The sequence below is a fragment of the Haplochromis burtoni genome, unplaced genomic scaffold (assembly GCF_018398535.1).
Source record: "Haplochromis burtoni strain Fernald_Lab_line unplaced genomic scaffold, NCSU_Asbu1 Contig_45, whole genome shotgun sequence".
NCBI classification, from domain to species: Eukaryota; Metazoa; Chordata; class Actinopteri; order Cichliformes; family Cichlidae; genus Haplochromis; species Haplochromis burtoni.
Genome location: NW_024582406.1, coordinates 841,756 through 852,936, shown reverse-complemented (window position 1 = coordinate 852,936; position 11,181 = coordinate 841,756). Strand labels below are relative to the sequence as shown.

General features: G+C 44.0%; 2 protein-coding genes across 7 annotated transcripts in view; both read right to left on the bottom strand.

The window, feature by feature from the left end:
* The window catches only part of LOC102303437 (serotonin N-acetyltransferase), a 3,643-nt gene extending 1,255 nt beyond the window's left edge, over positions 1-2,388 (bottom strand). Inside the window, exons 1-2 of the mRNA XM_005926652.3 lie at positions 994-2,388; positions 308-550 (exon numbers count right to left, since the gene is read on the bottom strand). Coding sequence (XP_005926714.1) covers positions 308-461 — 154 coding nt within the window. The 5' untranslated portion in view covers positions 462-550; positions 994-2,388. The remainder of the gene's footprint in view (positions 1-307; positions 551-993) is intronic.
* A 117-nt stretch (positions 2,389-2,505) lies between these two features.
* The window catches only part of LOC102302242 (myosin-10), a 66,297-nt gene continuing 57,621 nt past the window's right edge, over positions 2,506-11,181 (bottom strand). For 5 of the 6 annotated variants that reach the window (XR_006054324.1, XR_006054327.1, XR_006054326.1 and 2 more), the window contains 17 exons: positions 10,299-10,511; positions 10,080-10,224; positions 9,779-9,985; positions 9,125-9,229; positions 8,691-8,843; positions 8,364-8,612; positions 8,050-8,262; positions 7,730-7,942; positions 7,488-7,649; positions 7,277-7,405; positions 5,583-5,671; positions 5,291-5,414; positions 4,650-4,858; positions 4,451-4,559; positions 4,172-4,344; positions 3,545-4,002; positions 2,506-3,319 (listed from right to left, as the gene is read on the bottom strand). Coding sequence is in view for 1 of the 6 variants with exons in the window: in XM_042220248.1 (XP_042076182.1) it covers positions 3,846-4,002; positions 4,172-4,344; positions 4,451-4,559; positions 4,650-4,858; positions 5,291-5,414; positions 5,583-5,671; positions 7,277-7,405; positions 7,488-7,649; positions 7,730-7,942; positions 8,050-8,262; positions 8,364-8,612; positions 8,691-8,843; positions 9,125-9,229; positions 9,779-9,985; positions 10,080-10,224; positions 10,299-10,511 (2,650 nt within the window). In the remaining 5 variants the exon portion in view is untranslated. Of the gene's footprint in view, positions 3,320-3,530; positions 4,003-4,171; positions 4,345-4,450; positions 4,560-4,649; positions 4,859-5,290; positions 5,415-5,582; positions 5,672-7,276; positions 7,406-7,487; positions 7,650-7,729; positions 7,943-8,049; positions 8,263-8,363; positions 8,613-8,690; positions 8,844-9,124; positions 9,230-9,778; positions 9,986-10,079; positions 10,225-10,298; positions 10,512-11,181 lie in introns of those variants that run through there. The other variant, XM_042220248.1, reaches the window with a different exon arrangement.

Below are 11,181 nucleotides of genomic sequence, written 5' to 3'. Positions count from 1 at the left end.
GAGAGAGAGAGAGAGAGAGAGAGAGAGAGAGAGATTGGTGGTCCGTGCGCAATAGCGGTTTGGCACAACTTTTACGCACACATTTAAACGGACCAAATCGATCAATTAATCGACTGTGGAGCAATCACGACATCTTTAGTTTATACACCAAAGGAAAATGCATCACGTGACTTCGTTAAATAAATCAAATCCCCACATGAAACCACACTTTAATGTAATTATAGTAACAAAATCATTATTTCCACTCAGCAAAAAGTCCAGAGCGGATTTCTGCGTCAGCATAAGACCCACAGGAAGGATCACTTACCCTCTCGCTCGATTTCAAAGACGCTTATGGCATCCTGCGTGTTGAGCGGTCGGACTTCACTCGCGGGAAGCGTGTGTCTCCTTTGGATACCGGGCGAAACTGAAGGTGGGGACTGCATTGGCTTGATGAAAGGCTGCGCGCCCACAACTGACATTATACGACACTGCGCTCTCCTCCCGGAAAAAAGTGTTTCTGCGCTCTCCTGCTCTCCTCCCTGCTTCGCAGGATCACCTCTGTCGGGCCCTGCGAGGACAACAGGGGGTTTGGATCTGTATTTATAGAACAGATCTCCTAGCTGTGATTCACAGGCTGATTTGCATTTGAATATTTTGGCTGTCAATGAATGAATAAAAAAAGGTCACAACATTGTAGGGCCATTTTCTGAACCCTGTAATCAACAGAAGCCATTGTTGGTATTTACCATTAAAACCGACAGACAATGATTGATGACTCACTGAGTCACCACTGCTGGCTTTTTTTTTTTTTCTTGGCTTGTGTACAGGGAGCCATGATGCCCCTGGAGCAGCTGCAGGTGGTAAAAGTTTGCTTAAGTGCTTTTATTGCATTTGATCAAACTATCCAGTGCGGTCAAGTCTGATAAGAAGCAGATTATAACGAAACAAACCTCTGTCATCCATCACTTGTACACTTTCCAAAGCAACAACCAGGCTGCGAGCGATACTTACCGGAAGGTGTTGACGTGTAAGTCCGTTAAGTTTGCGGAGTGACTGCTGAAGCAGCTCTGCGTCTCTCTGTTTGCGTCTCACCTGCTGCACAGCTCTCTTCATTATGGAGTGATTATTACTATGAGTCACATGGTGAAGGATTACAGAAGTTGTTTCCACAACTCGGCGCATTACAGGCACTTTATCTCCTCTCTCACTGAACACACGCACACAGACTCCACAGTGTGTTTTGGATAAAAAGGGAAGCACTGTATGTAAGTGGTTCCCAACGCTCCATAATTTTATGTTTGGGCTGTTGATTGAATCACCTAAAAATGTTTAGGGGTGAAATGTCTCAGCTCGTCTGAGGGAGAAGGCTGCTCTGGGGATGGCATCCAATGCCTGCCTGGCATTGGATGGTCCACATATGTTAGTTCAAATGTTCATTGTCAACGGGCAGCCAATCAGAACAAAGTTGGGATGAAAGCGGGAGGAACTTGTTTCACACAGAGGATGATCTGAGAGGAAGCAACTTATCACCCAGTGTGGGATAAATAAAGATTATGTTGAACTACTAAGACACTTTATTAGAGCCTCAAAACCAAATAACTGAGAACATAATGGATCCCCTTTAAACACTGTTAAGGTACAGCACTGGAGTAAACTTACTGGACACTGTTGGTGTTCACAGTTTGGTTTCTGTGACTTTAAAAAAGGTTCCTGTGCTCAAAAAGACGGACTGACATTAAATTACCTTCTAGGACTGGAGGGCTTACAAAAAAGGTGTAAGATCAGCAAGACAATTTTATAAAAACCTTCTGCTGGGCTGCCGAAGTGTTAGAAGTGCTCCCATTTTGGCTTTCTGAGGACATTCATCATACTTTACCTTCTTTGTCTTTCTGGTTTTGTGTTAAAAGATCCCAGCAGGCAGGTGTGTATGGGTTTGTTCTGGTTTAGATTTTCTTTTTTTACGGATCTGTCACTACAAACTAGCATTCACAAACTCACCACACGATGTTCTTCTTTCTTTTTCTTAAAAACGTAGATACATTTTGGTTCTGTTAACTCTGTTATCTCCGTTGGCATTCACCCTGTTTTATCTGACCTTTGAACTGGTTCATGACTGTATTTTGTAACACTCAACCCTCACAGGTTCTCACCCCAAACACAAGTAAATTGGTTAAACTGAGGAAACACTGGCAAGGTTCTTAACAGCAATGAGTGGAGGGTGAAAAACAGACACATCCTTTTTCTTTTCTTGAGACATCTAAAGCTGTTTATCATCCGATCTTTAAACAGATCGTTCATGAAAGTAAATCTTCTTGTTTTTATATTAGCTGTAAGATAAAAACATGGATGTGTTATTAGTTATTATGCAGTTATTTTCCTGGGCTATGTGTGACTCCCAAACTAATAGAAGTTTGATGCCTCTGGCAGTGAAGAAGACATCTGTAGCATCTCATCTTTGAGTTCAACTAAATGCTCTTTAGTCAAAAGACAAAAAATAGACAAAAACATCAGTGACTGCTGAGGAAACCAGGAGAGTATTGGGCTCCATAGACTTTAATGCATTATAGAACTTCTAAAGACTCATAAACTGTACGTGTCATGAGCAAAGGTACAGTTGAGCAATGTGCAATACTGAGCATTTTGAAATATGAATGGAGTTTGTCTCGTATACAATAGCAGAGATATAAATACAGTTGATGTCTATTGGATTGTTTTTAACTCTTAATAACTCAAAAAGTATAAAAGTTACTGATAAGAAAAGTCATAGCACCCATCTACAAAGAACCCCACACGGCTGACATATCAATCATCGTGGCAACATACACGCCAAAGTAAATCAGGTTTCCACTAATATAATCCATTACAAATGTAAATTTATGATTTTTGCTTTATGAAAATACCTTCATGAAATTAAGCATGTTTCAATATATGAACAGTATATGTGGCATAAATGGGTTTAGAGTTTAAAGAGAGCGAAAAAAGGCACAGAAGAAGAAGAATGAAGCGAGAGGACATGAGTGCGATTTAGCGCTCACGCCAAATAATTACAAGTCAACACTGACCTACTGTCGAACGTAAGAGAAACCAATGCAAGAAGCAGCTTACACTCACATTTTATACTCGTACGCAAGCAAGCAATCCTAGCATAGGACTGGAAAAGCAAACAATATCAGTTCCAGTTCATAACTAATATAACTAAACTGAGTCACATGGTGCATGTATTGTAGACCGGTGAAAAAAATAGCATCTGTTTTCATTATGATGCGCTCCTTTCAAATATTGCAGTGCTATCGTTTTAGCATTTGGAAGCATTCTGAGCAGGGGTGTCGAACTCCAGGCCTCGAGGGCCGGTGTCCTGCAGGTTTTAGATCTCGTCCCGGGTCAACACACCTGAATCAAGTGATCAGTTCATTACCAGGCCTCTGGAGAACTTCAGGACATGTTGAGGAGGTAATTTAGCCATTTAAACCAGCTGTGTTGGATCAAGGACACATCGAAAACCTGCAGGACACTGGCCCTCGAGGCCTGGAGTTCGACACCTGTGAGCTAAACGGTGGTCCAGCAGAAGAAAATCAACTAGAGGAGCTGAGCACAGAGCTGGAGTAGTAAGGCGTTTCTTACAGTCTTTAGTGGGGCGGTGGTGAGAGCATTGGGGGTCCAACTGCTGGTGTCTGCTAAGGTTGAAAAGGAAAGTCAGGATGGCTTAGGTCATGCTGCCTGTGGTTTGAAGAGGGAAATCTAGTCAAACTGGGGATGTTTTGGACTTTATGTGCTAAAGTGGTCAGAAGAGGGTCCCTGTTTAAGCTGTGAGAGTCCCGCTGTGTCTGTTAGGGCTGACTGAGGGAGGGCAAAAGGCTTTTCTTCTACTCTGTTTGTGGCGCTGGGGTCTCATTGGCATTGTTGTCAGTGATCTTGTTTTCCAGCTCATCGTCGGACAGGAGGTCCAAAGAAGAAGTTCCCTCGACCTGCAGCGGACGTCTGCCTGAGCGACTGGAGGAGAAGGTGATGGGGCCACCACGCCTGTAAGAGGGAGAGGAGCAGAGAGGAGGTAAAAAACAGGAAGGCACAAATTAAAATGGAAAATGTCTGCTGCTGTTAGCAACAAATGGTTAAAGTAGCAATGTCACTTTAAAAAAAAAGATCAAGTAAATGAGGATCCTGTGACTGCAGCCACTTTCTCCCTCCTGACCTGAGGCGGTTCTTGAGAGTGTGGACCTCACGGCTCAGGCCCTCGCTGGCCTCGGTGGCGTCATCCAGTTCTCTCTGCAGCTTCCTACGTGAAGCGTTGGCCCTCGTGGCCTCCTCTTCAGCCTCCTCCAGCTGCCGCTTCAGCTGCTTCATACGGGAGTTGGCCTTTTCCACCTTCACACACACGGAGACGCGAGACATAGAGCTGTTGTTAAGCTGAAGCTGAGAACACGCGCAGTGAGTGATAAATGCAGCTTATTTACAGCAGCAGTAGACATACTTGCTCTTTAAACTGGTCGGCATGGCGACGCTCATCCTCCACTTGCATGCAGACTTCTTTTAGCTTCTTCTCGGTCCTTCTGACGATCTTGTTGGCTGCCGCTCGCTCCCTTGAGTGGAGAAGACGTTCCACGTTTAAAGTTTTCTGACTGGTTTTGTTCATTAGCTAGAGCACGAAGAGCGGTGTAGTAAATTCCTACCTTGCCTCCTGCTCCAGCTGTTCCTCCAGCTGTGCTATTTTGGCCTCCAGGGCAGTGATGGAGGCCTTGAACCTGTTCTTCACAGAACCCTCCAGCTCGCCCAGCTTGGCCCGCAGCTCCTTGTTTTGACGCTCCAGTTGCTGGCGAGCATTTTCGCTTTTCTGGGCTGTGCTGCGCTCTGCGCTCAGCTCTGTAGTCAGAGTGTCCACCTGATGGAGGGCGAGAAAGGTGGAGTAAAAAAAAAAAAATCGTCATGGAGAAACAGAGAGAATCCAAGTGGACAGGGATGGTGCACGACACAGGTTATGGTTCCTCTCCGATAGCCGAGATGGGTAAAAACCTGCCCTCCTCATCAGTGCTGCCAGACTGAGGTTGACAAAACCCCCCCAGATATTTTCATTTGGAGATGACATCTGTCGATCTTTGGTTTCACATGGATTTGTTGGCTTTTTATGTTTCCTTAAAAAGCTGCAGTCAACTCAAGACAAACTGATACACCTCTGAAATGAAACAAGGGCCCATCCAGCTTTCTTACATGCTTACAGCTTCTTGGAGCTCAGTAAATGTTTTAGTCCAATGAAGACTCGGATGATTAAAGACACTGAATACGCTCATACTGACATTGCGGTATGAAATCAAACCTGCATGGTTGTCTTTCTGAAGCGGTCATTGAGTAGCTCCATGTTGCCCTGCTCCTCTTCCAGCTCCTCCTCCAGCTGGGCGATGCGAGCCTCCAGCCTTCTCTTCTCATCCATCAGAGCAGTCCTGACACAACGAGAAAAATAAGATGTCCTCGATGAACAGAGCAGCCGAAATACGACTGTCAGGGTCATTTTAGTTTTTCTGTAAATTATTGGTTTGGTTTTTGAGAGTCATTTGTTTTGACTTTTGCACTTTTCTCGTAATGTCATTTCCTAGAGCAGGTGAACTTACTTCCCAGAGGTGCTGTTTGAGATTTCATCTTGCAGCTCATCGCGCTCCTGCTCCGCGTGGCGTCGTCCCCTCTCAGACGCTGCTAAGTCCTGCAGGGCAGAAAAAAAAAAAATCTATCAGCACCAATGTTCCCTCTAATTTTCCACGTGTCTGAGCGAACACACAAACTCCCTGAGCGGTCCCTTGGACCACTGTGAGCGACATCAGACGTGTGCACTGTGGTCACGCCAGCATTGAATCCATCCAAGTTACATGGTTTATTAAGATAATCAAATTACAGCATTTACATTTATGTTAGACTACTTTTAATTAACTGCTTTAGCCCATTTACAATGAAAATGTAAAACAAAAATGTAGTCATTGACCTGTGTAGTATGGTAACACTATTGGAAGTAAAAATAACTTGAACTCAAATTTTGAAAACACAACTTTCTTCTTCTTTTTTCTTTTTTATAAAGCTCTGACTTGTATTATAAGTATGAGTCTGTGGTCTGGGAGAGAGTCCTGTAACTCTGTCTGCAAAATACAGTATATAATGACCAATGTTGGGCAATTAATTATATAGTTACTTCTTCAAAAAAGTACCTCAGTTTGACAAACAACAAAGTTTTTTGCAGCTATTTTTTTTAAATGCAGTCAAGGTGTTTTTTAAATAAACATTTCAAACTATTTACAGCACAATCAGCTGTTCTGCATCAAATTTGATGCCATACAAATTATTTGTGCCACTCCAAAAATAATTTCTGTCCACATAAAGGAGAACAACAGCCTGATACCTGCAGGCCTGACAACAGGAGATGTATCACTGCTGTAACACCTGTAACACTCAGCAGTCGCCTCATTGTTCTGACACACACAACAAGACTATTGACTACACTATGCTATGGCGCAAATCTCTTACATCTCAAAACACCGCGGTCACTCCTAAAACTTCCCCCCGTTTCTTAACAACTTGCCATATTATTTTTTGATTGGTTGACATGGTACTTTTTTCGACCAATAGGAAAGGGTGGGGTTTTTTTGGTTTTGTTTTTGCTCACAGGCAGAGATTGCTTTCGAGCGTTTTTTCTTATAGAACGTTTCTTCCCGCAGTAAATATAAACAACGACAGTATTCAGGAAGAAAACCAAACATTGCAGATATTTTTTATCATAACTCTGGTTTTACGTGGCCTATCAACACAATTTAAAAACTGGTATAAAGTCCAATGGTTGTACACGTTGTCATTAACGTGGTTTCACGCCACATCAGCTACACCGCTTTGCTAGCTAAAACACCAGTGTCAGCACATAAGGACGCTGTCATAGCCTGTCAGCGACATTGATTAGCTGCGTATATATGAATGTGAATCGCATTATTGGCTGGACTATGGGATAAGGTGGCATCGTTCTAATCCCATACGGGAGCAGCCAGTCACTTACTGACTAACACTGCAAAACAGAATTGTTGAAATTTTAATTTTAATTTCAATTCAGGTTAGATTTTTTTTGTGCGCAACGCAGATTTTCTGTGCGCAGAGACCGTGCCAGCAGTGCGCAATTGCGCATGTGCGCAGCTTAGAGGGAACATTGATCAGCACTTCATCGAACATTAAGAGGGACTCTTGAATGTATAAACTGCTGTTAACTGTGAATTACCGACACCCTGCATAGCAACAAACATCACAAAACGTCTGAGCTTCAGACTGTCCTGACCTCATGTAGCTGTACAATCTCTGCCTCCAGGCTCTTGAGCTTCTTCTCGTTTTCCTTGGATAGGGCAAAAATATCGTCTCTGGAAGCTCGAGTGTCTTCCAGCTCCCTCTGGTAGTCTTTCATTTGGGCCTGAAGGAAGCAACAACAAGGCATGACTGGAGAATAAAGTAAAAAAATTCGGCTGATGCAAACACGTGAATAAAATCTGCACCTGTAACTTGCGCAGCTGTTTGATGGCTTCGTCTCGAGCCTTGTTGGCTCCTTCTATGTGACCCTCTATATCCTTCAGGTCCATCTCCAGCTTCTTTCTAGCAGCCACAGCCAAAGCTCTCTGCTTCCTCTCATCCTCCAACTCCGCCTCCATCTCTCGCACCTGGAAGGAGACATCACAAGTCATCAGTGTGGAAATTATGGGGAACGAACCAATGCAACATAATTAGATTTAATTTCCACCTGCTTGACCAGTGCTCTCTTCTTCTCATCGTTCTGGTCGTCCCGGCCCTGCAGGTCTCTCTCATACTGGGCCTTCATGGCCTGCATGTTGACCTCCAGGCGCAGCTTGGCGTCCTCTGTGGCCTGCAGCTCGTCCTCCAGCTCCTCCAGCTGAGTCTTCATCTCCTCCAGCTGCTGCTCCAGCGTGCGCTTTGACTTCTCCAGCTCATGGACCTGATATGTGTGTGTGAGATATGAAAAAGAGGAGTGAATGAAAAAAAAAGAAGAAACACTTGGATTCAAACTTCAAAGGTCCCCTTCTAAAACACTGTGCCGCTCACATTCTTGCCCACGTCGTCCTTCGAGCTCATCAGATCCTCCATTTCAGCGCGGAGCTGCTTGTTAATCCTCTCTAGCTCCTCTTTGGCTTCCAGTGCCTCGTCCAAGGCTCTGGCCATGGACAAAGCTTTGGTCTCCTTCTCTCTGGCCTCAGCTTCAGCACGGTCACGCTCCTCAGCATAACGAGCCGAGATGCTCTTCTCCTCAGCCAGCATCTATCAAGAGAACAGAGTTGTTCTCTATAGTCTTAGCTTAAAACAAAAAATTGTATGTACAACAAACTTGACCTGAAATGCATCCACTGACATGTTCTCACCTGGTCAAACTTCTTCTGTTTCTTCTCCAGGTTGGAGACGATCTGTCTCTGGTGGTCCAAGTCCACAGTTAGATCATCTAGCTCCTGCTGCAGACGAGTCTTGGTCTTCTCCATTTTTTCAAAAGCGATCGTCTTCTCCTCCAGACGCTGGTTGGCCAGTTCCAGGTCCTTCTGCAGCTTCTTCTTCGTCTCCTCCAGACCTTCAATTGTTCCAACATCGTCTTCAAGCTTCTTCTTGCTCTCTGACAGCTGCACCACAGAAAAGAAACTTTAAAGGACAGTCACATTACTTAAACTTTGTTTCCTACAGCAGAAATCATGTCCTACCTGAGCCTGTAAGGTAAACATCTGTTTCTCCAGATTCTTGCGTGCCTCCTCATCCTCCTCCTGCTGCTCCTGCAGAGTGTTTTTCTCCTCTTCCAGCTGGCGAATTCGACTGCTGAGGTTTAGTTTCTGGCGGGTCTCCTCCTGGAGTAGCTCCTAATAACAATGAATATGGATACAGTTATTTTAAAAGAACAGTTTCACTTAAATGATTTTGAGGCTAAAAGAGGACCCGTTACAGCGTGTATATACACTCTCCAGTAATAGAGACTGGAAATGGGCACTGGAAAAGTTATAAGGGTGTGCACCAAGGCCCAGTATAAGACATAGAAACATTTTGTACTTGAATAAGAATAGAAATAGAATAAGAGTAGAAATACTGAGCTGGAAATGAGCATAGGAGGTTCCCTTTAATATCACAGTTAACTTTACGCTACCTGTGTGTCTTGCAGTTGACTCTCTAGCCCAGCGACATCTTTGGCCAACTTGATCCCCTTCCTCTCTGCATCTTCCAGCATGGTAGACACATTGTCCAGCTCAGTCTGTGTGAAGATTTTAAACCAGATTATCTGCTTCGGTCCAACAGATTTGAATACAAAAATGACAAGTGGCGAAACAAAATCTCTGCGAGCTTATTTTTACAGTTTTTCAAGAATCTGTCCTTTAGCAGTCAGTATGTACTATAAACTCATTAAATGAAGCAGCTGTTGTCCAAAGTAAAGACTAAACAGCTACAAAAGAATTCTTACAACGTCGACTTATCGTCAAGAGAAAAGATAAAGAGTCACACAAAGAAATACAACTGAACAGTGAAACAAATGAAGTTACACTACAATGAAAAAGGTTAAAAAAGGTTGGTGGTTCGATCCCTGGCTACTCGAGTCTATATGCCAAAGTATCCTTCGGAGTGTGAATGATAGATAGAAAGCACTATAGAAGAACCAGTTCATTTACTTTAAGCTTATGTACACGAACAAGAGGATTTTACTTCTAGAAGAATCCAGATATTTTTGATAAGCTAGCACATTTAATAAAAATGTGCTTTTCCTCTGCTCTGGTACCTTAAACCAGTTTCACCACCACCACCTCACCTGCAGTTTGTGTGAGCGCTCAGCCAGTTCTCCCTTAGCCCTCTCTCCTTCAGTGACCCTGGCCATGAATTCTTGCAGCTGAGCCTCCAGCTTCTTCCTCTTGTGTTCGGACTCTTGCTTTGCCTGCTGCAGGCTCTTGACCTCGCTGGCCAACTCCTTGTTGGCAGTCTCTTGGCTCTGTTTGGTCTTTTCCAGGTTAGCCTTGAACTACGTATAATCCATAATAAACATTAGTAGTATAAATGACAGAGTAGCACCTATAGTAACTTGTGAATCTGCTGATTGGAAAAAGGTCAGTTACCCTCTTTGCCTGTTCGAGCTGTTCGGACAGCTCTTCTAGGGCTGTGGCATGCCTCTGTCGCATCTCCTGGATCTGAGCCTCGTGGTTTTTAGTCTCCTCCTCAATGGCTTTCTTCAGCTCTGCAACCTCCTGTTCACGCTTGGTCCTACAGAGAACATAACAAGCTCTCCTAAATGCACCACTCTTTAAAATATGGATGAGAAATGTAGCATACAGTACCTAAGCTCCTGCTGGGCTGCAGTTGTGTCGAGGGTGTCCTCCAGTTCAGTCTTCAAGGCCTCAAGCTCTTCACTCAAGTCCCTCTTGAGTTTCTCAGCCTTGTTCCTGGCCTGTTTTTCGGACTCGAGGTCCTCCTGCAGCTCAGACAGCTGCGCCTGCAGCTCCCGAATCTGCTTCAGAGCATTGTTCTTATGGCTGACTTCTTCCTCGCTCCTGAAATCAAAGTATAAAAGTGGCTATAATAAAAAAAACACAATGCCTCTGGAGATATAGGACAACCTCAATGTTCCACTAAAAATAAGCACTAGAAAATTTTTCAGTCATTTCCTCTCTTCTTCCTTCAGCCCGTCTAATTATAAAACAGAAAAACCATTGGTTGAATGTAAGACGGTTTAGACTTTAATAAAAGTAAATGGTAAATGGTCTGTATTTGTATAGCGCTTTACTAGTCCCTAAGGACCCCAAAGCACTTTACATATCCAGTCATCCACCCATTCACACACTGGTGATGGCAAGCTACATTGTAGCCACAGCCACCCTGGGGCGCACTGACAGAGGCGAGGCTGTCGAACACTGGTGCCACCGGGTGAAGTGTCTTGCCCAAGGACACAACGACCGAGACTGTCCAAGCCGGGGCTCAAACCGGCAACCTTCCGATTACAAGGCGAACTCCCAACTCTTGAGCCACGAACTCAATAAGTGCCAGTGCTTATTCAGATTTGCTTCTCCAAAAATGCCGTGCATGTAATGAAACCACTGGTCCAGTGGGTGGCAGCAGAGGCAGGATCACTGTTGATTCTAATTAAAAGAAATGTATGAATGTAGTATGATCTCACACTTATAAATGACCAATAATACCTCACAAATAACAATCGCACACTCC